The sequence below is a fragment of the Aphelocoma coerulescens genome (genome assembly GCF_041296385.1).
Source record: "Aphelocoma coerulescens isolate FSJ_1873_10779 chromosome Z unlocalized genomic scaffold, UR_Acoe_1.0 ChrZ, whole genome shotgun sequence".
Taxonomy (NCBI): domain Eukaryota; kingdom Metazoa; phylum Chordata; class Aves; order Passeriformes; family Corvidae; genus Aphelocoma; species Aphelocoma coerulescens.
The window spans coordinates 1,273,841-1,299,747 of record NW_027184085.1 but is presented as its reverse complement, the minus strand read 5'-3'; the positions used below and the strand labels follow the sequence as shown (position 1 = coordinate 1,299,747).

Below are 25,907 nucleotides of genomic sequence, written 5' to 3'. Positions count from 1 at the left end.
AAATTGTTACTGATATTGTGTAGTGCTTCAGACGGGCCAGGGTTTGTTCTTCCAGCACAGAACAGGTGGTGCATGAGGACAGGATCCCTGACTTGGTGATGTCTGTTCTGCCACGTGGAGTGCCATCCGAGTGTCCTTATCTCCACTGGAAATACATGACCTGTAATGTTATCTGCGTGTTTGCTTTCTGTGGCTTGCAGAAAATTTGTGACTCCGAATAATTGGTGACACTTCCCGTATTTTAGTTGGTGATTTTTGGTTGTGGCATCAATTCTTCTTGTGAAGAAGTGTGTGACTGTATTTTGTACTGTGGATTCCATTACTCCCTTTTCTGTGACTCTGTTCCTCAGGATTGTCGGGTTATCACAGAATCCCAGAATCCGTGAGGTTGGAGAAGCCCTCCTGGACCATGGAGTCTAACCTGTCACCTGATCCCCACCTCGTCCCCAGCCCAGAGCACTGAGTGCCACATCCAGGCCTTCCTTGGACACCTCCAGGGATGGGGGCTCCAACACCTCCCTGGGCAATTCCAATGCCTGACCACTCTTTCCTTGGGGAAATTCCTCCTCATGTCCAAAAACTGCCCCTGCAGTGACAGTGCCTCTCAAATTTCCAGCTTCAGCAGGTGTCTTTAGGAGTTATGCCTGCACGTGTTTGTGTGTGCCTGGGCACGTCTGCATGGAAATACATGGTAAATGTTAAAGAAGTGGGTTAATCCCAGACTGATCCTGAGGGCCTTTCCCAGTGTCTTACCTTTCACAGGGGTGGTCATCTTCTCACATGTTGTATTTTGCTCACAGTGTTATCTGTGTTCATTCCCAGCTCTTTCAGCCCAATTTATTTTCATCTGTGCCTTACTGAATACTTCCAGAAATGGTGATAAATTTGCCTTTGTGTAAGGAGAAAGTTTTCTTTAACAAACTTGTACACGGTCTCACTGGCTTTTGGGAAGTACCCTAACAGTACGTTTCCAGTTGAGAATAGAAAATAAACGGAAAAAAATCCAACCAAAGTCAAACCTATTTGGACAAAATAAAAGGGATAGGACAAGAGAATGTAAAGAAAGGATTGTATGAGCTTGGAGATGTAAAAGCAGATGCTTCCTTCCACTGCCCTTTCTCACCATGCTGGTTTTGACACATCTCATTTATTTTAATGCGTTTTAGATTTAGACTGAGCCAGCTGGGTTGAGCAGCCAGGGCATGGAATACGCAGCGCCCGTGTGCCTTCCTGGGGAAAGCAGGATAAACAGGATGTGGAGATGGCATGCACATGGTGATTGTCTCGTTGCTAAGAAATGCAGAGCTTGAAGCATTGCTAGCAGGTTCTGATCAGTCAGGAGGAAAGGTCCTAGAAGGGAGGAAACGGGCAGAGGCTGTGCTCACACACACACCCCCAGCCCACCGCAGCTCTGTGTCCTGCCCAGCTGGTTTGGAGACGGGAGCGGTTCTTGGATGGAGCATGCACGGCCGTGCACCTGCAGGTTTTATCAGCTTCCCCGAGATCTGCATGCTCTCAGAAGGAATTAAATTGCAAAGATGGAACTGTTTAATCTGTAACCAGGTGCTGAAGGTGGTGGGAGGGTATCAAACCTCATTTCCCTCAGGTCAGGTGTTCTGCTCAGGCCCTGTGGGCTGCTGGGGTGGGGGAGGAGGGGCGCTGCCTTGGGTTTTTTACTGTAGGATTAATGCCCCTGAAGGAGAGCAAGAGCAACCACGTCTGCTCAGCTGGAAAAACAGCAGTTTGATGAGATGTCCCCGGGGTGCTCAGGGATGCCATTTCAATCATCATGCCCATGATTTGCAGTGCACAGCTCTTCCATAACGTGGAAAACGTACCCGAGAGAGGCTGGGTCACTGCCTCAGCAGTGAGTGAAGGCTTTCTGCTCCTGGCTGCTCCCCCGTTTCGGCAGGGGAATGCTTTCAGCCGCATCCACATCGTCAGCAAACGAGACAGTTGTGGGTTGGCTAAGCGTGGTTCACCAGCCAGAGCTATTCACAACTGGTTCCACCCTTGCAGAGGGGCTCCAGGAGCTGCTGGCAGCTTTGCCTGCAGAGAGGTGGAGGTGTTCAAAGGGTTTGAAGCTGATGGAGATCCGGGTTGTGTCACAGTGCAGCAGGGAGGGCATTGCTGTGCTGTGTCAGCCACTCCTGCCAGGGTATGGGTTGTGCTGCTTCTGGGAGAGTAAAGGTAGAAAACTGGGTTTAAAGATGAAGGGGGAAAGAAATCAGAAGCAATTTTCATATTCTGACCCTGTTCTCGTAAACTTTTAATCTCTGGTAGAGATAGCAAAGACACCTTTGATTCTTATGAATGAACTTCATTAATTTGCAGTGGAGGTATCTTGTGCAGTAGTGAACTTTGTGTTTAGCCTGAGGGAGCAAAGTCAAGAGAAGCAGCCCACAGTCCAGCATAAAATCTGCTTTATTTTCAAGATGTTTGTGGTGCTACTTCAAAGGCTGTGCTACACTGCTGAATCTGTTCCAGCAGTCATTAGGAGTTACATGGAAGCCATTTTTAAATCTTTCGTGAAGCAGAGTAACTCATTTGGATATAAACTGCACATACATCTTTGTCAGGAGCCCCACATGGGGTTTTTGGTGTACCTGAGAGCATTTATGGTTCAGTTAAAAGTATACCCTCATATATATGGCTGCAAGACTTTGCAGGCGGGGAAAACTTATCACCACTACTACTTTTCTACTTGGAAACCTCTCAGAATTACTTACTCAGTGCTGCTATAAAAATCCTGCTTGCAGGATTCAGGCCCCTCCAAGCAAAGCAGGCAGCTAGAATTTGTATATGCTGGTATTTATAGCAGCACTGGCTTTGTGTGATGGAACCCAGTTGCTGCAGGGTCCCAGTGCCAGAGAGTTTGTGGATTAAAGTTCATGGTGGTTCAATGTGAGCTTGTCTTCACTAAAATACTGTCAACATGTCGCTTTACTTGCATTTTTTGTTCCCCCTCCCAGCAGAACGTTGGTTTTGTCGAGGTGAGTTTGTCCGTGTGTGTTAATTAATCCATCTGTGGGCTTTGAAGTGTGCCGAGCTGCCTCCTGGATGCGCTCCCTGCTTTGTCTGGGCTGGCTTGGAGAGACACCTGTTTGTTCTGAGCTGCGAAGAGGATTAAGGAAACTAATCTGAGTGAAAGTCAGCACACAACACTGGGGAAAGGACACCCAGCCTGCGGGGTCAAGGGAAACCACAAAGTGATCGCTGCTGCTTAAACCCAGACTGTTACAGTGCTTAAGCACTTAATCCCGGGGAAAACTAGAGGGAATCGGGCCCTTAAGTGCCTTGAGAACATCAGTCCCGGGCTGCGTGGGCTGAGTGCCTCCTGATGTACCGGGGCTGGCTCTGGAAGGGGCGGTGAGTGTGATACTGCAGCTCCCAGGCACACCAGCTCAGGGGCAGCCTCTGTCCTGGGAGATACTGGGTGGGCAATCCCAAACCCAGGTCTAAATCCCAAATCCAAAACAGGCTCATGGTCAAGGATAACAGTAATGAACTGGAATACAGCAAGTGTTAGAAGGACTCAGGTTTTTATCACACTGCTCTGGACTAAACTTGTTCTGTTCCAGTTGGAACAAGGACTGAATTTCTGTGTGAAGGCTGATGTCATTCTGGTTCCTGAGTTAGGCCTAGGCAGAAATCAAAGCATCTTTTAATGCGGTAAGATGTAATTGTCATGTAAATCAGCAGCTGAAAGAGTACTTAGTGTCACTTAAAAATTCACCGTGTTTGATGTTATTGTAAGTGCAGAGACATTGAAACCCCAGGTTGCCTACAGACGGGAAGGAGTGTGAACAAACTGAACAAAGATGGGTCTCTGTTCTGCTTGGAACTAAGCTCAGGGCTCGTGGGCATTGTTAGGGGCCCAGGAGGTTTAAGGTCACAGGTTTCACGGTACAGGGAAATCAGGAAAAGCCATGTTCCAGCATCATGCTCACAGTAGAAATTAGAAATTTGGTAGTCTTTGTTTTTACGGGCCTTGAGACTTTCTGGAGGGGAGGATGTAGGTTTAGCCAGTGAGGTATTGCACTTGGTTTGCAGTAAAATGTCAGTGTAGCCAGTGTGGCACCCCTGAAGGGACTCTGGCCTTCCACAGGCTGTAAACGTTAGTGGCCTTGCTGACCGGAGACTAAACTTCTTTTTTTTTCTTCTTCTTCCTCTGAACGCTGCAAATATTTTGGCATCGTGTTTGTTTTTGTTTCCGTGGTGTCTAAAGTGGCAGCCAACGTGCTGCAAGTGTTCACCAGCTGCACTCGGCCTTGGGGCCTGAGTCACTTGCACTGCAGGCCCCACTTGTGTTGGGAAAGGGCTGTTCCCAAAAGGCACGAGCTGCGGGCGGCAGCGAGCCGGGGGCCGCCACGGGAAGGGAGGGAGCGGAGAGGAGTTTGTGTGGAAGATGGGTTCACGTCCACGGAGAATTACTGTTTCTTGTGAATTGTGCCAAGTGGAGCTAAAGTAGCTCCTTTGCAATATACAAAAAGCCTCCACCGTTTGGAGTGTGGTTTCGTGGGTTTTTTCTCTCGTGTCAGTGCTGTTTACGTGGTTGTGTTCCTCGTGGAAATGTTGGATTACTCAGATCAGTTTTTTGGAAAAAATACCGCTGAAGTGGCTAAATTGACTTTTACACACCACAAGAAAAAAAAAAATCAACCCCTAAAATCCAGTAGCAAGGTTAAAAACTTCAAGAATGAACTGTCATACGAAATTTATTTGTATTTAGTATTGGAAGAGTACTGGAGAATAACAGATTGGGAAAGAAAACTGTGGTTTGCAAAAGACTCATGACTACTTGTAGGAAAACTTTACTACCCTAGTAGTAAAAGATTAAACTGAAATCAGTATTTAGAGTGAGATCTACCACATGGAAAGTCGACAGACATGAAAATAAATACAGAGAAAAGCAAATTTATTTTGGGGTTAAGTACTTGGACTTTTCTGCAAGAAGGCAAAACACTGAAGTTTTTTGGGTTTGGTTTTTTCTTGCCTTCTAACTCTTCAAGTATTTTATTATTGTAGAGCACAGTGTAGAATCAGTACAGAAAAGCAGGTGGACTGCTTAAGTCAGTGTAATCAAAAAAACTGATATTAAATATAATTTAAATAAGGAAAGAGAAAATAATAGTAATTATTTTAGTAATGGGATTTTTTTCTCTAAGGAGTATTGTTTACAAACCATTCAAGTGTGATGAATTACATTAGAAGTAGATTCTTAAGCTAGAGATTTTTGTTAATGGGTCTGCTTTCTACAAATACCTGTGAAAAGTCCGTTCTCACATAAGCAGAGGTGAAAATATTTGTATTCTAATCTGAATTGATGTCTTTTGTTGTCAAGTGGAAAAGTACTGATTCTTTTTTCTTGTAACTTCAGGGTCTGGACCTCGGTGATCCTTGTGGGTCCCTTCCAGGTCAGGGTACTCTGATTCTCTGACCTTTCTGATGGCAGGAGGAATTTGGAGTGTGATTACAAGGCAGAAAGCAAACCTTAGAAAGCTTTCCTAAATATTTTTTTCTTTTAACTTGGCAGTAAGAATCTGAAAGTCGAGAAGCTGTGCTCTTGTTTCTATCTGCCTAAACAAAGGCAGTGCTTGTGAGCAGAGCTGTTGTTCCGTGTCTGCGTCTCCTCCAGAGCCCTGCGACCACCGGAGCTTTCCCTGTCGGATTCCCCTTTTCCTCACAGACTGGTGCTCAGCCTTGGCACAGAAAAGGGATTTCAGCTCCTGTGGTCACAAACGCTGATTTAGTCACGCGCTGAGCCGGCCCTCTTGGCTGGCCTGGCGTAAGGGAAGTTCGCGGTGGCTGTTCTGGAAGTGGCAAGCTGAGAGCCGTGTCAGCTGCTGTCGGATGTGGGGTCAGGGTTTGGGGCAGGCTGGCTGTGAACCCGTCCTTGGACCAGGGAGTGTTTTGCAGGGTTACACCAGGAGGTCAGTGCTCCGTGGAGGAGCATGCCAGGCTCCCCCAGCACACGCCTCACAGCAGCTGCGTTGTGTACAAAGCCACTCCTGCTGGATGTTATCGTTAAATCATTCAAATCAGCATGTAAATGACAATAAATTTAAACTCTTGGTGCACCCTCTGTCCACTCTCCGTTTCCCAGATGGAGAAGAATGGGAAGTCTTTGCAGTTTAACTTTTCTAATTTGCTACAAATTAGGCTTTTTGGTAGTAGACAAACAGATTAGATCTCTTCCTGAGTGAAAATGAAGTATTTGGGTTGAACTGTGATCTTAGTAGAAGAGTTAGGGCAATTCAGTACCTTGGGCATCAGGCTGTACTACTGAGAGTGTGTAGTAAAAAGCAGCAAATGGAGCAATTCAGATAAAAACCTGTGGACTGAACGTTACTGTCTGTTACTGCAGGGACCAGAGTGGGTGGCCTATGTGAAACAATTGGAAAAGCAGCTGTCATTTCACTTTTGGTCTGTTTGCAGAGTTGTTCTCCAGTTTTACAGAGGAAGATGAAACCTGGCAAAGGTCACGGCATCTCAGGAATGTGGGCAGGCTGTGGTCAAAAGGAATAGCCACAAACCGTGAGGAAAACCCCAGGAGAGGCAAACACATCCAAACCTGGCTGCTGTGGCACCTGGCACGGGGAAAGGGTGCAGTGAAACACGGTTCCCAGAAATGCTGGGGCAAGAACTGATGATTGCTGCTCACCTCTCGTTTTCAGGGCATGGCCTTTACATTGCATGAGCGACAAATGCTTGGGCTGCAAGGACTCCTGCCTCCTAAGATAGAGACGCAAGACATCCAAGCCTTGCGCTTCCACAAGAATCTGGCAAAAATGACTGACCCCTTGGAAAAGTAAGCGCTGCTCCGGCCATGTCCTGTCGTGCAAGTGAGAGGGAATATTGGGGATGGAAATAAAATGGAAACGTGAACATGCTCCATGGGGATGACCAAAGTTTCTAGCGCTTCCACTGGGGTTTTTCAGTTCTTGGGTGTTATTTTCACTTTGGCACAGGAAACTGCTTTCATTGCGTGGTTAGGTGAGGTTGGGAAGCTTTTTTTTTTAAATATTCCATGGTCATAAAGCAGCAAAAGAGAATGTGTGAAAGTTAGTACCAAAGCTGCAAAGCTGTCTGTAACCTGTAATACATATTTCTGTAATCTGTGAGATGGAGTGGCAGGTTGTTAGAGCACAGGAGGTGGCATTCAGCCCGTTCTATAAAAATGTGTGATAATGAAGGTAAATTGGGCCTTTGAGATACCAAAAACAGTGCTTAACATATGCAGTAGTTGCTGCTAAAAAGGAACTACGAGAGTGGAATTTTAAGTCTCACAATGTGTATTTTTTAATGTCTTTTATTATTTAACCCACCGGTTTGGTGAGCTGCAGAGGGTTTTGCTGTGTGTTATTTTTAGAGTGCCGTGTTTTTAGCATCCCGTTACTGTTTTCACATAATCTTTATGTATCTCTGCCTGTAAAAATGCTCAGTCTCCTGCAGGCAGGAGGAGAACTGGGACGGTTTGGGGCTCACTGGACCACATCAAAGCTCTTTTGTTCTCATCAGAACTGAAAGATGGCTCTTAAATCCACATCATCTCACTTGCTGGTCCCAAGCAGTTGTGTCATCTGTATTGGCCCAGTGCCCAGTTGCTGTAGCCTGAGGCAAATTGCTCATTCATTACCTTTATGTTGTTGGGTCAGCAGCACTGAATATGGATTGGGACACACTAAATTGGTGGGTAAATATGCAAAAATTCAGTTTTAATCTACACACCCACGTAAGTCCTTCAGAACAGACTTTCTGTTAGGGCTCAGTTTGTTTTACGTGTGTGTCGGTGTTGGGATTCACCAGACACTTGCATTTTTTGGATGAAAAATTCTTCCACTGATAATTTTGTTGATAACAGTAACGAGACTCCCAGCTGCATCCTGCAGTAAGTCCGTGGGTTGTCTTTAATCCCATTGTGTGCAGTGCCTTGTTAGCATGCACGGTGTGTCACATCCAGTATTTCTGTTTCACCTTTTTACTTCTGCTGCTCTGTCTTTTCCCCAACTTCTGTTTAGTGCTCGAAGCCTGACTTGAGGGGGAGTGGGAATTTCATGGGGAAGTAATATGAAGCGTGGGTTTTTTTGCTTTCCCTGTTTTCTCACTGCTTTAAATAAGCAGAAATGGGAGAGAGTAAGAGGTGTTTTTCCTTGTTTGGATTAATTACAGGTATATCTACATAATGGGGATCCAGGAGAGAAATGAGAAATTGTTCTACAGGGTGCTGCAGGACGACATTGAGCAGTTAATGCCGATTGTGTACACTCCCACAGTGGGCCTTGCCTGCTCCCAGTACGGACACATCTTCAGGAGACCAAAGTAAGGACAGCACATACACACAGCTGCTGCTTTTGTTGTCATTCTTGCCATTGTCACTCTGCATTCTTGCCCGAGGTTTGGAAATGGTTCATTTCATCTTCTTTCGGATTCAGCTACACAAGGCTTGTGCCAATTCAGGGCAGAAAAAGTTGGTTAAAATATATCTCAAGGCACAGTTTATATTGAGAAACAAAACACTTGAAAGCAGACATGGTGATGTGTCTCATAAATACCCCCAGTGCAGTGCTTCAGCCCCATTCCCAGCTCTTCCTAGATGCCATACAGCTCTGTAATTCCAGGGGGGATTTCCCCAACTCTCAGAGTCCCCTCTGTGGGTCTGAGGATCTGTGTCAGGACAGAGCATTCAGAAGGGAGTGTGGATTGAAAGGGATTTCGGGACATCATCCTGTCTCAGTCCCTGTAGGAGAGGGGTGGCTCAGGGTGGGTTCCTGAGGTCCCTGCCCTGGGGTCAGTCCCTGTAGGAGAGGGGTGGCTCAGGGTGGGTTCCTGAGGTCCCTGCCCCAGGGTCAGTCCCTGTGGGAGAGGGGTGGCTCAGGGTGGGTTCCTGAGGTCCCTGCCCCAGGGTCAGTCCCTGTGGGAGAGGGGTGGCTCAGGGTGGGTTCCTGAGGTCCCTGCCCAGCAGTGCCTGCCCCCCCTGCAGCAGAGGTGCTGAGGCAGCTCAGGCTGAGCCGTGACCCTGCTCCTGCTGGGGAGCAGGGGGGGAGAGGCTCTGCAGCGCTGGGGAGGTTCTCAGGGTGCTCTGCAGAGGGCACAGCCTGATGTGGGGTGCAGGAGCAGAGGGCAGCGGGGTGTGCGGAGGGGTGGGAGCTCAGCAGGTCCTGCTGGTGCAGATGTTCCCCACGTTACAGCTGTGCTGCCAGCAGCCAGCTTTTGGTTACTCTGGCACAGTAAACATGCTTGGCTGGGAGCTGGTTTGGGTTCAGCAGTGAGTGCAAAACAACTGTTCACGTTACCTGCTCTGTGCTGGGAAACCAGTTCAGACTGGCAGTCATTCCAGCTCATTTCCATGAGGTTCTCACTGCCATTCAGAGTGTTCCTAGAGCCGTTTGGCTTGAGGGCTTCATGCTCTGTGGAGGAAGGGCTGCTCCTTCCCCGCAGTGAGGATGTGGCTGCTGGGGTAAAGACAGTGAGCAACTCATGGTTTTTCTCCTGATCTGGGGCACATGAAAGATGTGCTCTTAGTTCTCATATGCTTCCTTCCCCTTCCACATCCCTGTGTGTGTTATAGATCGGTTTGAAAACCATCCCCAGCCTTGCAGGGACATTTCTTGTCTGTACAAGACAGAGCAGCATGGGCTGGAACTGAGGATGGAGCTCAGAACGTCCTTCCTTTCCGTGAACCAGCTAAAGCCAAGTTTTTAGGATCATGTTCCCTTCTCATATCCTTACAGGGGAGCAGAAGGGTCCTGTCACGCTGATGGAAACACTACAGGAGTATTAAGAGTAGTCTAGGTAGAATAATGAAAAGTACTCTTACTTCAGGTTTTTAAAGTATCCAAGCATGCTTTTTCATTAGATACTGTCCTTTGAGTGGTTTGTGTCAGTGGTTGTAACACTTTGCATTTTAAATTTTGAATTTTAAATTTTTTGCATTTTAAATTGCCCTGTTTGACATTTAGTTTTACAAAGCCAGGTGAAATGTCTAATTGTCACCCATTAAATCTTTCTGGTTTGCGTCCTTTCTTTTCTTCCAGAGGATTATTTATTTCTATCTCAGACAGAGGCCACATAAGGTCAATCGTGAACAACTGGCCAGAGAACGACGTTAAGGTACTGCCCCTGTGTGATTTAATTTCTAGTTGTTACTTCCTCTCAGCTGAGCTTTTTAAGATTTATTCATATTTGATGGAAACATAAATATTAAGTAATGCATCCTTGGCTCTTTAGTGACGATGGCAAAATGCAGCTAATTAAGGTAACGCGTATCTTGATGATCAGTGTTTTATCCTAAATATGAGGTTTATGTGTTGAGGAAAGTATTCCTTGTAATCTGTTCTTCCTTTGATTATGCAAACATACCTCAATTTTTGCCTGAGAAAAACCACAACTGGTATTGATTTAATCTTCATAAATTCCAGTGATCGGATACAATTTCACCTGCTTTATTCTTTTTTTTTTTTTTCCTTCAGGCTGTTGTTGTCACTGATGGAGAAAGAATTTTGGGTCTTGGAGACCTGGGTGTGTATGGGATGGGGATCCCAGTGGGAAAGCTGTGTTTGTACACGGCCTGTGCAGGGATCCATCCAGATGCCTGCCTGCCCGTGTGCATCGACGTCGGCACCGATAACATGGTGAGTTGCCTCAACTTGGCCCGCCTTGAGTTACCCCTGTAAAAAGGGGTTGGTGGGTTTTTTTTTAAAGAATATTCCGTACTACAAGAGAATGTTTTTATTTGAGCACTTCTGTTTGAGATGAACCCAAATATTTTATGCAAAGGGTGAATGATTTGGAATTCACCATACGGGGATTTAAAAGCGCCAGTTAGTTTGTCCGTGAAAGGGTGCCTTTGGAAGGAAGGAGCTGGGATGCTGGAGCACTGCGAGATAGGCAGTCCGTTCTGACCTGACTTTTAAGAAGCTGGAAATGGGAATTAGATTTATGAAAGCAATTTGTTGTTCACAGTATTGATTTGTTCCATTTTAAAAGCAGCCATCACCAGCCCCAAGTGCCAGCTGAAATTACAGAACGTTGACATCGACTGGAGGCTGTTACAGGGGCTGTATAAATGCAGCATCTTTGGTGTGAAATGGGCTCCTGCAAGCTCTGCAGGGCATGTGTTGAGGAAGTGATTCATCCTGCTGCTCTTTTTGGTTTATTCTCTTTCAGACACTCCTAAAAGATCCGTTTTATATGGGGCTGTACCAAAAGAGGGATCGCTCGCAGGTCTACGATGACCTGATAGATGAATTTATGGAAGCCATTACAGACAGGTATGACACGGAGTGCTCTGCACAGAGCTGCTGGCACAAAACAACCCCAAACACACGCTGTCCTTGACGCAGTCCTTTAAGGAATAGGGAAAGGACTAGAGGCTGAGACGAGCGTGTGTGTCTGTCCCCGGAGTGACATCCTCAGTGACCTAGAACATGCTGCTTGTCGTTATCTGTAAATGGGCACGGAGCGGAGACAGAGCTGTTCAGCAGTGTCCGGCCCGAGGACAGCCTGCTTCCAGAGATAATTGATTACGTGCAGCATTTGCTGTTTGTCTCTATCTCTGCCCAGTGATGGAAACGTTTGCCATGTTCTGTAGGTATGGCCAGAACACACTGATCCAGTTTGAAGACTTTGGAAACCACAACGCTTTTCGGTTCCTAAGAAAATACAGGGAGAAGTACTGCACCTTCAATGACGATATTCAAGGTATACCCTTTGTTAGTGTTCCTTAATCTCCGTGCAGGAGCTTTGCCCAAAGCCACCATCTGCCCGGTAGATGGGTTCAGCTGCCCTTAGGTTTGCTCTGCTTTCACAGGGACAGCCTCGGTGGCCTTGGCAGGACTGCTGGCAGCTCAGAAAGCCACCGGTAAACCACTCACAGACCAGAAGGTGCTCTTCCTTGGGGCGGGAGAGGTGAGTTCTCTGAAGGGCTTGAGAGCAGCAAGAGATACATAAAATGTGTATTTTCTCATCCTGTGGGACTCGTGGAGATTTGCATTCTCTGAATGCCATTGCATAACTTTTCATATTTCAGGCCAGCTGAAATGCACTAGCAGAAGGGACTCTGTGCTTAAACAGGACTGTGTCAAAGGTGTTTCACATCTGCAGGGACTCACACTTTTCGTGTTCTTGCATGGCCTTGAAAAAAGCATCAGGGACTTAATTGTGTGTATTTGAAGGGAAACTCACCATGAAATTACCATGTAGCGAGACCATCTTGTTAATTTTAATAGCACTGGAGAGAGGTACAGGGCATTTCTCTCAGCAAGGTGATTCAGTCTGCAGCAGGCACCAGTTCCTGGTGCTGCAGTGCCAGGAGCAGCACTGCGCTTCTTGGAACATCAGCACAATTGCTCCTGTGGTGCTGACAAAATAACTCAATTATCTGAAAAGTTCTCCATCTGGGGAAAGGCCCTGATTGCAGTAATTGGCCGGAGCTGCCCTGAGCCCTGCTCTGCATCTCGCTCTGCCTTACTGCTCCTGCCGGGCTCAGCAGCGCGTGCAGGGAGCCAGGGGAGGGGACAGGGGCCAGCCAGCACCTTCCTGCGGTCCCTCTCTCTGCCAGGCCTTCATCTCGGGCAGCAGGGGCAGGTTTGGGGAGCAGAGGGGCACCAGCACCGGGCTGTTTCCTGGCAGAAGGGCTGAGCACTTGCGGTCGCTGTCGGGTTGGGCTGCGTGGTGTGGCTGCTGGGCTGGCACAGGCACGGGGCACAGCGCCCAGGAGAGCTGCCCCTCTTGCTCTGCCTGAAGATGTGCCACTCTTGTCCCAGCAAGACATCTCAGTTTCTCAGAGCAGACTTGCTGAGGTGTTTTTGTGGGGCTCCTGAGCAGCATGGGGTTTGTGCTGGCAGACCTCTTCCGTGACCTGTTACAAATCCAAGTCCTTCCATCCACCAGGCTGCCCTGGGAATTGCAAACCTCATCGTTATGGCTATGATGGAAAATGGTGTGTCTGCTGAGGAGGCCTCCAGGAGGATCTGGATGTTTGACAAGCATGGTTTGCTGGTCCAGGTAGGGGTGCACCACGCCTGGAAATCCCACAGCACGGGTGGTCACTGCTTTCCCCGTCCTCTCACAGAAGGAACCGATGTTTTGTCTGCAGGGCCGAGAACAGAAGGTGGATTCCAACCAGGAGCCGTTCACACATCAGGCTCCAGAGCACATACCAAAGACTTTTGTAGAGGCAGTGAACGTACTTCAGCCTTCAGCTATCATTGGTGAGTGAGGTTATTGTTGTTTCTGTAATTTGGTTATTTGCTGCCTTTAATAGGCTAACATGGGTCCGGGGAGCTTGGTGACAGTGATCTGCATTTCTGCTGCTGTCAACAAGATGAAAATGTGAGGCCAGTTTGAAAAGACACTGAGCTGTGGTGCTCCTTCTGGACCTTGTGTCCTCAGTGACAGAGAGCAGCCACAACCATCATGTCTTCTGCTCTGCAGGAGTTCCCTAACTTGAGTTGTTTTGGTATTTTCTGACCTTCTGTCCCCCGGTCACTTTCTCTGGTCAGACCCTGTCAGCACCCCAGCTGGAAGGAGCAGCTCCATGCTGCACATCACCAGCACCTCTTAGGTCACTGACATCTGTCAGTGATTATTTACAGCTGTGGCTATCTGCAGAGAACAAATGGGATTGCAGGTATTTCCTGGTATGACTGCAATTTCCTCTGCACGTGATTTATCTGGAAAAGAAGAGGGGTGCTTTGGCTGAACACCCTGAAGTTTGTAGCTGCCGCACAAATGTGTGCCATAGCTGTGTGTTTGTACCTCTGGGTTTGGGTGTGGTCAGGAGCACCAGTGTCAGGTGTGCATTGCACAGCTAACACCCACCTGGGGTGAGTCATCCACCAAGAACCTGGAGTTCCCACTTGCTTAGCCAGGACAGTGTTCTCTGTACACATCAATACCAAAAAAGTAGTGTGAAGTAGGCTTCTGGAACACACTCCATAGATATTCCCGTGAAAATCGGGAATTTCAGCCAGCCAGGAGCAGTGCCTGGTTTCCATCGCCAGCTGCCAGAGAAGCTTTGCTCTGAGGGGGAGACTGGAGGGCTGACATGAGCTCAGTGTACGGTCGCTGTCACCTGCCCTGAGGCAGCCAAGGATTGATTCTATTTTTGTGTGTTTCCATCTCCTCCAGGAGTTGCAGGAGCAGGGCGTCTCTTCTCCCAGGATGTGCTCAAAGCCATGGCTTCCATCAACGAGCGACCCATAATCTTTGCCCTGAGCAACCCCACGGTGAAGGCTGAGTGCACAGCAGAGGAGGCTTACACGATAACAGAGGTGTGTAAACTCTGGACTGTTGGCTGCTGGGACCATTTGCGAGTGCCTGAGCACAAGAATTCCAATTGTTTTGTTGCTACTTAGACTCGGTGACATCATGATACAGTTCTTTCTCCCTTCTGGCAAAAGTTAATGGGGGTGATTTGAAAAGAAGCCTTGGTTTTTAGGTAACAACATTTTGCAAAACTCAAAATAGCCAGATTCTTGTTTTTAGGATAAGGACCTGCAGTACTGTTAGGTGGCTTTCATCAATTTCTCACCACTCTTGTTAGTTGTTTTGTGTTTTAATGAAGCATGTTAGCATGGCAGTGGAGAGTTAAGTGCAAGCTTCAGGATGCGGTGGCTGAGTGCAGTCCTTGGAGCAGGTGACGCCCTTGCAGCAGCGCAGGACTGTGCCTTGTGCAGCGCTGCAGGTGCCCTCGGCAGCGACCGGGGAGCCCAGTGCTGCGGGGCAGGGCTGCCCTCTGTCCCCGGCCGCAGCGGCGGCGGCTCTGCGCTGGCTCTGCCTCGGCGGTCAGCCGGGAACAGGCGCACCTCGGCGGTCAGCCGGGAACAGGCGCACCTCGCTCTGCAGCCTCCCCTCGGAGCCGCTGCTCCCTGCGGGGCCCGGAGCTGCGGTTTGGGGCTGTTTTTTCCGTAATAGCTCTGCTGTTAATAGCACATCCAGACCTTGGCTTTGCCTTCAGTGAAGCCAGTCTTATCCTTGTGCACAGCTTTTTGTGCAGAGCTGATCGCCTCTGAAGGGAGCCCGAGGGGAGGGAGGTGGGGCACGGGGGCACTGTTCGGACGCAGCAGTGGCTGCGAGGCTTTGAACTGGCGGCTGGTGCCTCTCGGCACCCTGCAGGCTGCAGCTGGTGTGATCTCTGTGCCGGCCACAGGGCCTGCTGCAGACTCCAGGGGTGGCTTCTTTTCTTCTATTTCTCTTTTTTTAATACAGTCCCGAATCAAGTGATTCATCTGTGAAAATGGGTGTGTGGAGACCTTTCCTTGTTTCTTGGTGCAGACTGTGAACGCTTCCCTTGTGCTGTCAGTGGGGCTGAGTTCCCAGCAGTACAGCCCCAGCAGTGGCCGTGTCCTCTGGGAGGGGGCACTCTGCTGTCCCCATCTGACACCCAGATCCTCTTCCATGTTCTGGGCCCGTCAGCTCAGGGCAGCTCCTGCCATGGAGATCTGCAGCCCAGAGGGAGCTCTGGAATAGCAGTCTCTGGACAAAGTCTGGATCTTATCTCTTAACAGCATATCATCTGGGTTGGAAAAGCCCTCCAAGGCCATGAGTCCAATCGTTCCCAGCACTTCCAAGGCCACCACTGACCTGTGTCCCCAAGTCCCACATCCACCTGGCTTTTACACCCCTCCAGGGATGGGGACTCCACCACTGCCCTGGGCAGCTCTGCCAGGGCTGGACATCCCTCTCCATGAAGGAATTTCCCCCAGTATCCAACCTGAGCCTTCCCTGGCCCAGCCTGAGGCTGTTCCCTCTCCTCCTGTCCCTGTTCCCTGGGAGCAGAGCCTGACCCCCCCGGCTGCCCCCTCCTGTCAGGGACTTGTGCAGAGCCACAAGGTCCCCCCTGAGCCTCCTTTGCTCCAGCCTGAGCCCCTTTCCCAGCTCCCTCAGCCGCTCCTGGGGCTCCAGCCCCTTCCCAGCTCTGTCCCCTGCTCTGAACAAACCTTTGAATTTAGATGGTGCAGTATCTCTCAGATACCTTGCATTAACCAGAGTGGTGAGTTGGGCAGTGTTTCACTGTATGAATTCCAGTATCTTGGATAGAAGGTAAACAAGAGTTAGTCATGCAGCCAAGACTTCAGCTGGCATAAACAGATGTAAGAACCGCTGCCATCTCTAGCTGCAGGAGGCCAGGAGCACAATTAGAGGGGGAATCAGCCTGATTTTTGCTTGCACCTGTTACAGACTATCAGCAGACCAGCAGATGTTCTGAGGCGAGAGGCTGGCTCTGCCCAGGGCTGCGTGCTGAGCCCCAGGGAGCTGCACCTCGGGGTGGTTGTCGCTGTCGGGAGCAGAAGCAGGACACTGCTCCCTGGGTCAGGGGTGGGGGCACCTTCCCTGCAGGAGCTCTGTGAGCTTCACAAAGTTTGAGCCCAGTGCAGAGAAGATCTTTGGGGTTTTTTTCTGTGTTGGATCCGTATGTTCCTTTATTCATGATTTTCCATATTTCTGGTTATTTGTACACATGGGTTATTTGGACAATTAAGCACTGCTGGTCAGTAAATGAGCGGGTGTAGTTTTGTTCCAGTCTTTACTCATACATTTTGAAATGCTTCTGTCTCTTTAAACTATCCTGCAGTTCTGCTGTTTGTTTCCATGATGCTCTTCGGCTCTCTGACATGTACTCAGTTGACCCATAGCTTGCCCTTCAAAATATATTTTTCCCTTCAAGATACAGTAATTACTTGGGAAATGGACTCCAGAACCCTGACTGTTCTGTGAGTCCCTGAAAATCTCCAGCTCCGCTTGCTTTGTCATGAAACTAACACAGTTTGTCAGGCCATTAGGGATCAGAGCTGTCACCCCGTGTGTCTCCCGGCCTCGGGAGCAGCGTGATCCTGGCTGGGGTGAAGTCTCAGGCTGCACTAGAGGCAGCAAGGAAACAAAGATACCATCGCTAGCCTTTCGTTCCGTGCTTTTTTCCCACTAGATGGCACCTGTAAGAGGCTTTCGCTGCCCCTGTGTATTCTGTGGGCTTCTGCTGCCTTCTAATTTGCTTTGTCTTTTGGTCCTGTCCTCTGGTGCATGCATTAGCTTTGCTCCCCGCACAAAAAGGCTCTTGCCGTGGCTATGCCCTGGCATTCAAACACAGCTCCAGAGCCTTCAGCTCCTTCCATAATTTGTTTTCAAACACAGTGGTCCTGGGGAGCCCTAAAGGTTTTAAACTGATCTTCTTAAACCTGTTACTCTAAGGAAAGTCAAGATTTTTTTGCTTTCAGTGGCTTTCCTGCTTGAGAAGAGGGTAATTTATCTAGAGGGTGCGGTTCACACTCAGATATGTTTTAGTGCTTTGTGCCAATCAAAACCGTTTCCAAAGGAGGGGTAAGCAAACCGCATTAATTCACTGCTCTCGTGGCTCTCGGCAACAGAGGCCTGATACTGCAGTTCCTCCCTCTGCCTCCCCCCCTCCAGTAAGAAGGTGACCTTTTATTCCCCCTTCTGCTCCGGTCTCCTCTGAAAGGGGCCATTGTTACCCATGTGCAGGGTCGCTGTGGGGCCTGGCCCGTGGCTGCGGTTCCTGGTACGCGGCCGTGGTTGCGGTAGTGGCTAACACGCGAGTTCCTCGTCCCGCTGTGAGGGGCTGCTCTGGGCCGGCGCCGCGCAACGAGCGATTAAACAAACAGAGCTCCTCCGTGCCGTGGAGCTGCGCGGCCCGGCCTGGCTGCTGGTGCCTGGCTCTCAGGCTGCTGCTGGCGCTTCAGCAGCAGCCTGATCCATCCTTCCTTCTGCCAGGGCCGCTGCTTGTTTGCCAGCGGCAGTCCCTTCGAGCTGGTGACTCTGAAGGATGGAAGAACCTTCAAACCAGGCCAAGGAAACAATGCCTACATTTTTCCAGGTAATAAATAAAACTGTTGCTGTTTAATCTCTTAAGATTGGGCCACCTGCACCTTTTCTTGGGTCCCCTTGCTGCATGAGGCACAGTTAGTGAGGCAGCACGAAGAGATGTTGCCAGCATTTGGAGCTGAGAACTTGGGTGAAAAGTGAATGATTGCACAGTCAGTTCAGGGTGGATGTTGGGCACGTGCAGCTCCGTGTGCGACACAGACAGCAAACCCAGCTGGATATTGCTAAGAAAACAGAAGGGTGTTATTAAAGGCTTGGGAAGTCGCTGCATTGTGGGTTCTTCTGCTTGTTTGGGGAGGAAAGGAGAAAATAAGTGTTAATATGCACTTGAAGTTATGTTAATAATTCTCGAAGTTAAAAGTTCTTAAAGTTATATCTGCACAGTGGGGGTAGAAAAGTAGCACTGGGGATGTTTCTCTGCCTTCCCCTTTCCGCCCTGGGCGGCTGAGCTCCAGCCCCTTCTAAGAGCCGCCTACTATGGCTGCACACATGGGAATAGTGTTGTGAGCGTGGAAGGTGATCCTTAAGGTCTCCTCCGACCCAAAGCAGCTTATGACTCTTTCATAGTGTGTGCAGAAAGCTACGTGAAGGTTTTCAAGAGCAATGCTCCAGGTGACTTGCAGCTTCTCGGCAGCAGGCTGCACATTTTAAACTGATGTGGCCCTGATTGGCACTAATTTCCTTGTAGGTGTGGCTCTGGCTGTGATCCTCAGCAGTGTCCGGCACATTAGTGATAAGGTTTTCCTAGAGGCTGCCAAGGTAAGTCTGGGAGCATAGCAGGCTGTGGCTTCTGACACGACAGGGATGGCTTGATGGGCACTTTTCTCAAATCTTGGTGAAACACAGTGGTTTCCTGCTTGATTTCTGTTGGCTTATCCCTCCACAATAGAAAAAAAAAAAGGTGTTTTGATCAAACACAGTTGTGACAAGAATCAGGTTCCATTGCAGCTTTGGTTAAGTAGGAAGTGTGTCCCTGTGTAAATTGCTCCCCAGCCTCGTAGCTGTGGCTGCCCCCTGCCCTGCCCTGCCCTGCCCTGCCCTGCCCTGCCCGGGTTCTGCAGCTGCCGCTGCAGCCCCCAGCATCCCGTCCTCTCCTGCCTGTCCACCCTGGAGCAGGAGCACTTTCCACACCGGAGTGTCTGGGGATCAGCCACCAGGCACGTGGGCAGTGCCGCAGCTGTGCTCCTACAGCTTCCATGGCTGTGGGGGGAATTCATCCTCCAAAACACCAGAGCTCGTTTTGCTAAATGCTTACAGTGACAGTGTGCTGGCTCTCAGCTCCACAGACTGAGAATTTCGGGGGGCTGACTGCCTTACTGCAGTGCTTTGGGAGCACTCTGGCACTAAGAGTGCTGCAGCTTGATTCTCTCAGGTGTTCCAGCATGTCATTAGTCACATCTGGGGCGCAGTAAATAAAAAGTTTATTTTTCTAACTCAGGCATTGGCAGAACAGTTGACAGAGGAAGAGCTTGCGCAAGGAAGACTTTACCCTCCGCTGTCCAATATCAGGGAAGTTTCTATTTATATTGCTGTCAAGGTGAGTGTGAAACATGAAATTGCACTGTACTAGAAGTGGTTTATGTGTACATTAACCTGCAGCATTGCAAGGTATGACCCTTGAACGTGAGGTGCTTGGGCACAAAACACCCGGTTCTTTGTGCCTGCAGTAACAGGCGCTTATTAAAACGTTCCGTTCGTTGGGTGCTTCAGCTTGGCAGCGACAGTGGGCCGGAACTATGCCCCTCTGGTTCCTGAAATCAGGTTTTCAGATCCTAGATAAGCTGTTTGGGGGCTGTAAAAAGGCGCTGGGGTTCCCACCGCTGTTGCGTGAGCGCTGTGTCCGTGCAGCAGGCGCAGAGCAGTGCTGGTTTCGCTCCCCAGGTGATGGAGTTCCTGTACGCCAACAACATGGCTTTCCACTACCCCGAGCCCGCCAACAAGAACCACTACATCCGCTCCAAGGTCTGGACCTACGAGTACGAGTCCTTCATGCCGGATGTGTACGACTGGCCCGAGTCCAAGGTGCACTGATGCACCGCGGCATCGCACTCCTCAGGCAGTTCCTTCTACTCTGCAGGGATCCCTTTCTCAGACCAACTTAAATAATGATCTTTGATTCCTCTAATTTATTTGCGCTCATTTCATTGCCCTTTCCCTTCTGCCCCCCCCTTATACTCTGTTTTTCACCTGTTTTCTCCCAAGTACCTGATAAACTGTATGGATGGTGGCATCTGCCACAGGGATGAGAGAGCCCTCCAAAATTAATTTAAATAATGACATTGCATTTCTAGCTTAGAGCCAGCACCACACTGAAGAATTCCATTAGTGATATTTTAGCTACATGCATTTGATGATGAACTATAGCTCTCTAATCACTCTGATCTGCTGCTGATCTCCAGAATGACTTATTTCTGCCTTTAATAATCAGTCTTCTGATTGTCCTAGTGTTGTCACGCTGCATTAGCTGAGACATAGAGGGAGACCACTTATCAAAAAAAAAAATATAAAAAAGGACAGTTAAAGACAACTTTAAGGGTCTGATGGGCTTTCTCTTTTGTTTAATGTTTAGAGATGCCCATGTCCAGACATCCTTGTGGCATTGGCTGCTGTTTCCTTGAGGAGCAGCGAGATGTACACTTGTGGAGCCTGCAGCAAAGTTTGCAGTTTTGTTTTCATCACTCCATGAAATCTGTTCTCAGGAAAAATGTGAACTAGTTCAAATTATCCTTGGGAAGCCTGAAAATAATATTAATCACTTAGTAGCTTTTAGAAACAAGGCCACGCTGTCACAGAAAGAGTTTTACCGGGTAAAGGTAGGACCTGAAGTAATTTATGGAAATCTTTTAGAGATTTTACACAATGGACTGCAAGATGATGTACCAAAGGATTTTTACTTGATTTTTAAATTTTTCGAGATTCCATTTCTTCTAAGCCAGGTTGTTTTCTCCCTTGCATCCCCTTGTTCTCATGAAAAGACTCTTGTGTGGTGTTCTATGACATTGCTGACTCGAAAGCCCCAAAGTGGACTCACTCCCAACAAGCACCCCGTAGGCAGCTGATGGAGCTGGAACAGAAGTGGTTGTCAGGCAGATATTTACCCAAGTCTGACTGAACCTTTCCTGTGGTCTCAGTCCCCTGTACTCAGGGGCTCAAAAGATGCAGTGCCTACAAGCTCTGTATTGATCTCTCCAACTTACTCCATTTACTGGTCTAGTTTGTCAGCGTCCTTGTGTGCAAACAGAAATTTCCAGCTGAGTTTCTCCTTGCCAGGGGTAGGACTGCCCGTTTGCTGCAGACACCGCAGTGTACGTTCCCTCTGATTCCACTGGTGCGAGGCTGAAGTGCCCTCCTCGCTCTGCAGGGGCAGGCAAGGACACCAGTGATGGCCACAGGCTGTGACTTCCCTGAACGTGGTCTCTCCAGCGAGAACAGCGATATGTCAGGAACAGCAATAAAGATACTGTGCTGTTCCACGGGTCCCTGCATCACGGCAGGGGAAGGACAGCAGTAAATAAATAAATAGATGTGCCAGGGCCGTACTGCAAACGTGAAGCCGAAACCCAAAGAGATAAAGTAAAGCTTGCTCAGGATGTACCCATGGCAAGCACTGCTCTCCTATCTTCAGTTAGATAGGAAAATGCAGCCTCCACAGAACAGGCCAGGACAGAGCAGGGACAATGGTCTCGGTGCCCCCTTAGGTGCCTACAGCCTCATCTCTGGCTTCAAAATTACATTCATACAAAGAGCAGTAAACTTTGGGAAGGCTCTGCCCAAGTGGGAAAGAAGACTGATTATATAAACACAGAAAACAGTGATGTGGGGGGAAAAAACTGTGGTGTTCAAGCTGTGGTAGTGTTGCGTGGTGGGGCTCGAAGTGCTGCACCGCTCAGTCGGGCGGTGTGCACGGACAGGACCTTGCACTTGCAAGTACATGTACAAAAGACACCAACACACACGTAGGATGTTTTTATAAGGAATGCTTTTTTCATCTATTTTTGCTATGCCTTGTTTTTGTTGTATTTAAATTAGTGGTCTTACTGGGGAAAAAAAAAGGAATTATTTATTCAATGTATGAATTATTTTTGCCTTCTGAAAATTCAGCTCTGTCTGAAGCCTGTTGTGTTGTGCCAGTGGAGTTCTGCATCGTAGGATTCCAGTGTACTGGGAGCACACACTCCCTCCTTTCTGCCAACAGTCCAGTCAGACAGATGAGTAACAAAAACACCCAATGCACCGATGTCATGTCCGAGCTAAGAGCGATCAGAGGCAGGGGATCGGTCCCTAGCTCTGAGAAATAGGAAATAAAGATCCACATCCACCCCTTCAGTCTGATTACTTTATTTTCAGGCAAGGATGGCAGCTGTTGCCCGTAACCAGTGGCCAGTGGTAGCACTCAGGAACAGCTCGAGCTTGGGAAAGCAGCGTGGCTCCTGCTCTGGGCAGGGGTGATCCCGGTTCCCGAAGGGAGCTCCCGCGGGGGGATCCGCCGTGGCTGCCGTCAGGCTGAGGGAAGGTGCCTGTTCTGCGCAGTCCTTTCCCTTCCTGGCACAGGCTCCCTGCTCTCTTTAAGCAGATGCCAAGAGGGATTGCTGGGAGCTGGCTGGCAGCGGGATTTTCCCAGGTAATGTTTCTGGAAATCCCACTGCAGGGCGAGGGCAGGGCGGTGCTCGGCAGCCCCGCAGGCTGCAGCGAGGAGCAGCGCGGCGCTGCGGGGCTGGGCTGGAGCTCCGGACTCTGTCCCGGTTCGGGCGGCTGGGTGGTGCCGCTCGGACCTGCTCCCTGCCCGCGCTCCTGGGCTTTGGCTGGCCGGGCTCTGTGCATCCGTGTAGCTCGCAGTGTGGATGTGGTGGGATTTTCCGACGTGCAGGCACTGTTTCCTGTTGGCAGCAGGTAACCTGTCAGCTCTCAGAGTTTTAAGTCTATTTTCACTCCCTCTTTCATCTTCTCCAGAATTTTTTTTTTTTTTTTTGGATACATAGAATTTTAAGATACATAGATTCATGCTCAGTTTTTCTTCAGGTACAATTAATCCTTGAACTAATTACAACTGCTAATCTTGCTGCCTAGTAAGGAACCCCAGTTTCCTTTTTCATATTCTACTTAACATGATTTTTTTCTGTTTGCTGGCTTACTCAAAATATTTACTGATCTTTATCTGTACAGAAAATTCTCTCAGACAGTATGCAGAGGGAAACAGGTGTCACCAAGAATGCATTTTGTAATGTTACACAGTGTAAGTTAAAAAAACGCATCACCTAAAGCACCACCAGTGTTGCAGCTTGTCACACCGCCCTGGTGACTTGCCCTCCACGTGGTATGAAAGACCGTCTTCCATGTCTCCCTGGGGTGTGCAGAACCCTTCCGAGAGGATCAGGAACTTCCACTGAGGTCAGTCTTTCCCAGGATTTGTCCAACACTTGCCTCCTTAAAACCAACAGGAGCAGGACTGAGCCTCTTGGCAGCAGCCAGTAGAAATGTTTAGGGGATAGTAAAGGTAGCTAATGAAGCACAGCCTTTCTTTATAAAATACGTGTGTTTTTGTTCAAAGATGTTACAAGGGTTTCTGTGTTCCTGAAGCCTCTGCCCAGGTGCCAACGTGACGTGTAGAAGAAGTCTTTGGAAATGTTGTGTCTGATAGATTTTAACCCCCAGTGTGACCCGTGGCACGAGTTCTCGGTTACGTTTGTGAACAGTGGTGCATCCTCATCTGTTGTGTTTGTTTTCCAAGCCTCAAACAAAGCGACACTGTACCTGCAGAGTGGTGTGTAACAGGTTTCCTGTGGTAGGTGCGTGTCTTCCTCCTGTACTGTTGTTTCCAGCACGCTGTTTTATGGGGATAAAGTAACTCTGTCACACTCCTCTGGTAGTACCTGCAAAGATGAACCGTACACCTTTTAGTTTCTCCTTAGCAGCCCTCCATGGTGACTGTTCTGTGGGAGAGTGGGGATCACTGCTGTACAGGTCCAACCCTGTGTTTTAGTTCAGCTGACTCTGGGCCCCAGGCAGCCCAGGCTGGTTTTTTTTCACTGGCTCAGGGCTCTCTGGGCTGCAGAGGTGCAGAGCTGAGCTCCTCTGCCAGCCACAGAGAGGTACCTGCAGACTCTCAGAGCAGAGTGTAAGAACGGTTTGGATGCTGTCTCACTGCCTTGAAGAAACCACTGTCATTTCTGGACTCTTCAGGATGATACATACTGCTACCCCATCCCGTAACAGCCACGTGCAGCAGGCAGGGACTGGTGTTACATGGAATGCTGGAGCAAGGAGGAGATCCAGAGCAAAGCTCCGATTGCACTCGCTTGGCAGCTGAATTTGAGCAAAGCAATTCAGCTGCTGCGGCTGCAGGGACCTCTAACTCTGTGTGGACCTCCCCTGCCCTCCCTACCTGCTCCCAAGAGCCGCAGTGATGTGGTGTCAGCACCCTCGGGGCGAGCAGCGAGGACCAGCAGCACAGCTCCGAACCGGCGCTGCCCCGCCGCTTCCCGGCCGCAGCTCTCCGTGGTGATGGCACTGACCCACGGAGCTGGTGGCACCACGGGCTGTGGCTGCAGCTGGAGGAAAGAGTTCTGTCATCAGACGTCCTGCTCCTGCTGCGGGAGCCCCGTGCTGGGCACTCGTGTTCCCCAAACACGCCAGGTTGAGCTCAGCTCTCCACGTACCATTGACTTTGGCTCATCTGTCCTTCAAGTAGATCTTTCCTATATAGGAATTTTTATAGGAATAAAAATAGGACTGAAGATGGCTGGTTTGTCAACAAAACAGCAAAATAATCTACATTTATTTCTGTCTTACACATATCTCCCTTACGCAAATCAATGTAAGCCTGCCGGGGCGCTTGTGAGAACAGCTCCAGCCTGATGTGTGCAGGGTTGGCCGTGCCTGGGAGGGTCATTGCTCAGCTGAAACTAAAACTGTATGTAAAATGTGAAATGGTTGGAGTTTCTTCCTACTTTATAATGTTGTAACTCTATTGAAATGTGTGTTCCGGTCTTCTATTTTCTTAGTAAAACGCATTCCCTTTGCCTAAGTCGTGCCTGATGTTGTTTATTCTGAAAAAAAAAAGCGTGACCTAGCCAGGATTGGAACAAGTCCCTTTGCCAAGGGGCTTTGTAAATGGTTGGATGTGATGATCTTTAACGTCTTTTCATAGAATCAGGGAATCAGAGGATGGTTTGAGTTGGAAGGGAACCTTAATGACCGTCCAGTGCCACGCCCTGCCATGGCAGGGACACCTTCCACTGTCCCAGGCTGCTCCAAGCCCTGTCCAGCCTGGCCTTGGACACTGCCAGGGATCCAGGGGCAGCCACAGCTGCTCTGGGCACCCTGTGCCAGGGCCTCCCCACCCTCCCAGACAGCAATTCCTTCCCAATATCCCATCTGTCCCTGCCCTCTGGCACTGGGAAGCCATTCCCTGTGTCCTGTCCCTCCATGCCTTGTCCCCAGTCCCTCTGCAGCTCTCCTGGAGCCCCTTTAGGCCCTGCCAGGGGCTCTGAGCTCTCCCTGGAGCCTTCTCTTGTGCAGCTGAACACCCCCAGCTGTCCCAGGCTGGCTGCAGAGCAGAGGGGCTCCAGCCCTGGAGCATCTGGGTGGCCTCCTCTGGACTGGCTGCAGCAGCTCCAGGTCCTTGTGCTGTTGTTCCCCAGGGCTGGGGCAGCTCTGCAGGTGGGGTCTCACCTGAGTGGGGCAGAGGGGCAGAATCCCCCTCCCCTGCTGCCCACGCTGGGGATCAGCCCAGGGCACGGGGGGTTCAGGTCCAGCTCTCCCCCACAGCACCCCCAGGTCCTTCTCCCAGGGCTGCTCCAGCTGCTCATCCCTATCCTGGATTGATCCCGGGGGTCACCTTGGCCCAAGTGCAGCTCCAGCACTTGGTCTTTTTCGATATAATCAATTCCAAGAAGCAATTTACCCCCCCCTATTTCCCGCACCCGAGAGCCCGGGCCGCAGGGCGGGCTCTGCCCTCACGGCCCCTCCCGCTGCCCGCCCCCGCCCGCCCCTCGCCGGCCTCGCCTGACGCCGCCGGGGGAGGTAAGGCCGGGAGCGGGCGGGAGCGGGGCTGGGGCCGGGCC

At 49.6% G+C, this 25,907-nt stretch overlaps 1 protein-coding gene across 1 annotated transcript in view; it reads left to right on the top strand.

Annotated features, from left to right (window-relative positions):
- Window positions 1-24,868, top strand: part of ME2 (malic enzyme 2) — a 34,357-nt gene extending 9,489 nt beyond the window's left edge. The window contains exons 3-16 of the mRNA XM_069001114.1: window positions 6,678-6,811; window positions 8,173-8,322; window positions 10,038-10,113; window positions 10,473-10,634; window positions 11,170-11,273; window positions 11,594-11,703; window positions 11,813-11,910; window positions 12,895-13,008; window positions 13,100-13,214; window positions 14,134-14,276; window positions 17,734-17,836; window positions 18,533-18,603; window positions 19,283-19,381; window positions 19,726-24,868. Of these exons, the coding sequence (XP_068857215.1) occupies window positions 6,678-6,811; window positions 8,173-8,322; window positions 10,038-10,113; window positions 10,473-10,634; window positions 11,170-11,273; window positions 11,594-11,703; window positions 11,813-11,910; window positions 12,895-13,008; window positions 13,100-13,214; window positions 14,134-14,276; window positions 17,734-17,836; window positions 18,533-18,603; window positions 19,283-19,381; window positions 19,726-19,875 (1,629 nt within the window). The 3' untranslated portion in view covers window positions 19,876-24,868. The remainder of the gene's footprint in view (window positions 1-6,677; window positions 6,812-8,172; window positions 8,323-10,037; window positions 10,114-10,472; window positions 10,635-11,169; window positions 11,274-11,593; window positions 11,704-11,812; window positions 11,911-12,894; window positions 13,009-13,099; window positions 13,215-14,133; window positions 14,277-17,733; window positions 17,837-18,532; window positions 18,604-19,282; window positions 19,382-19,725) is intronic.
- The last annotated feature ends 1,039 nt before the right edge of the window (window positions 24,869-25,907 follow it).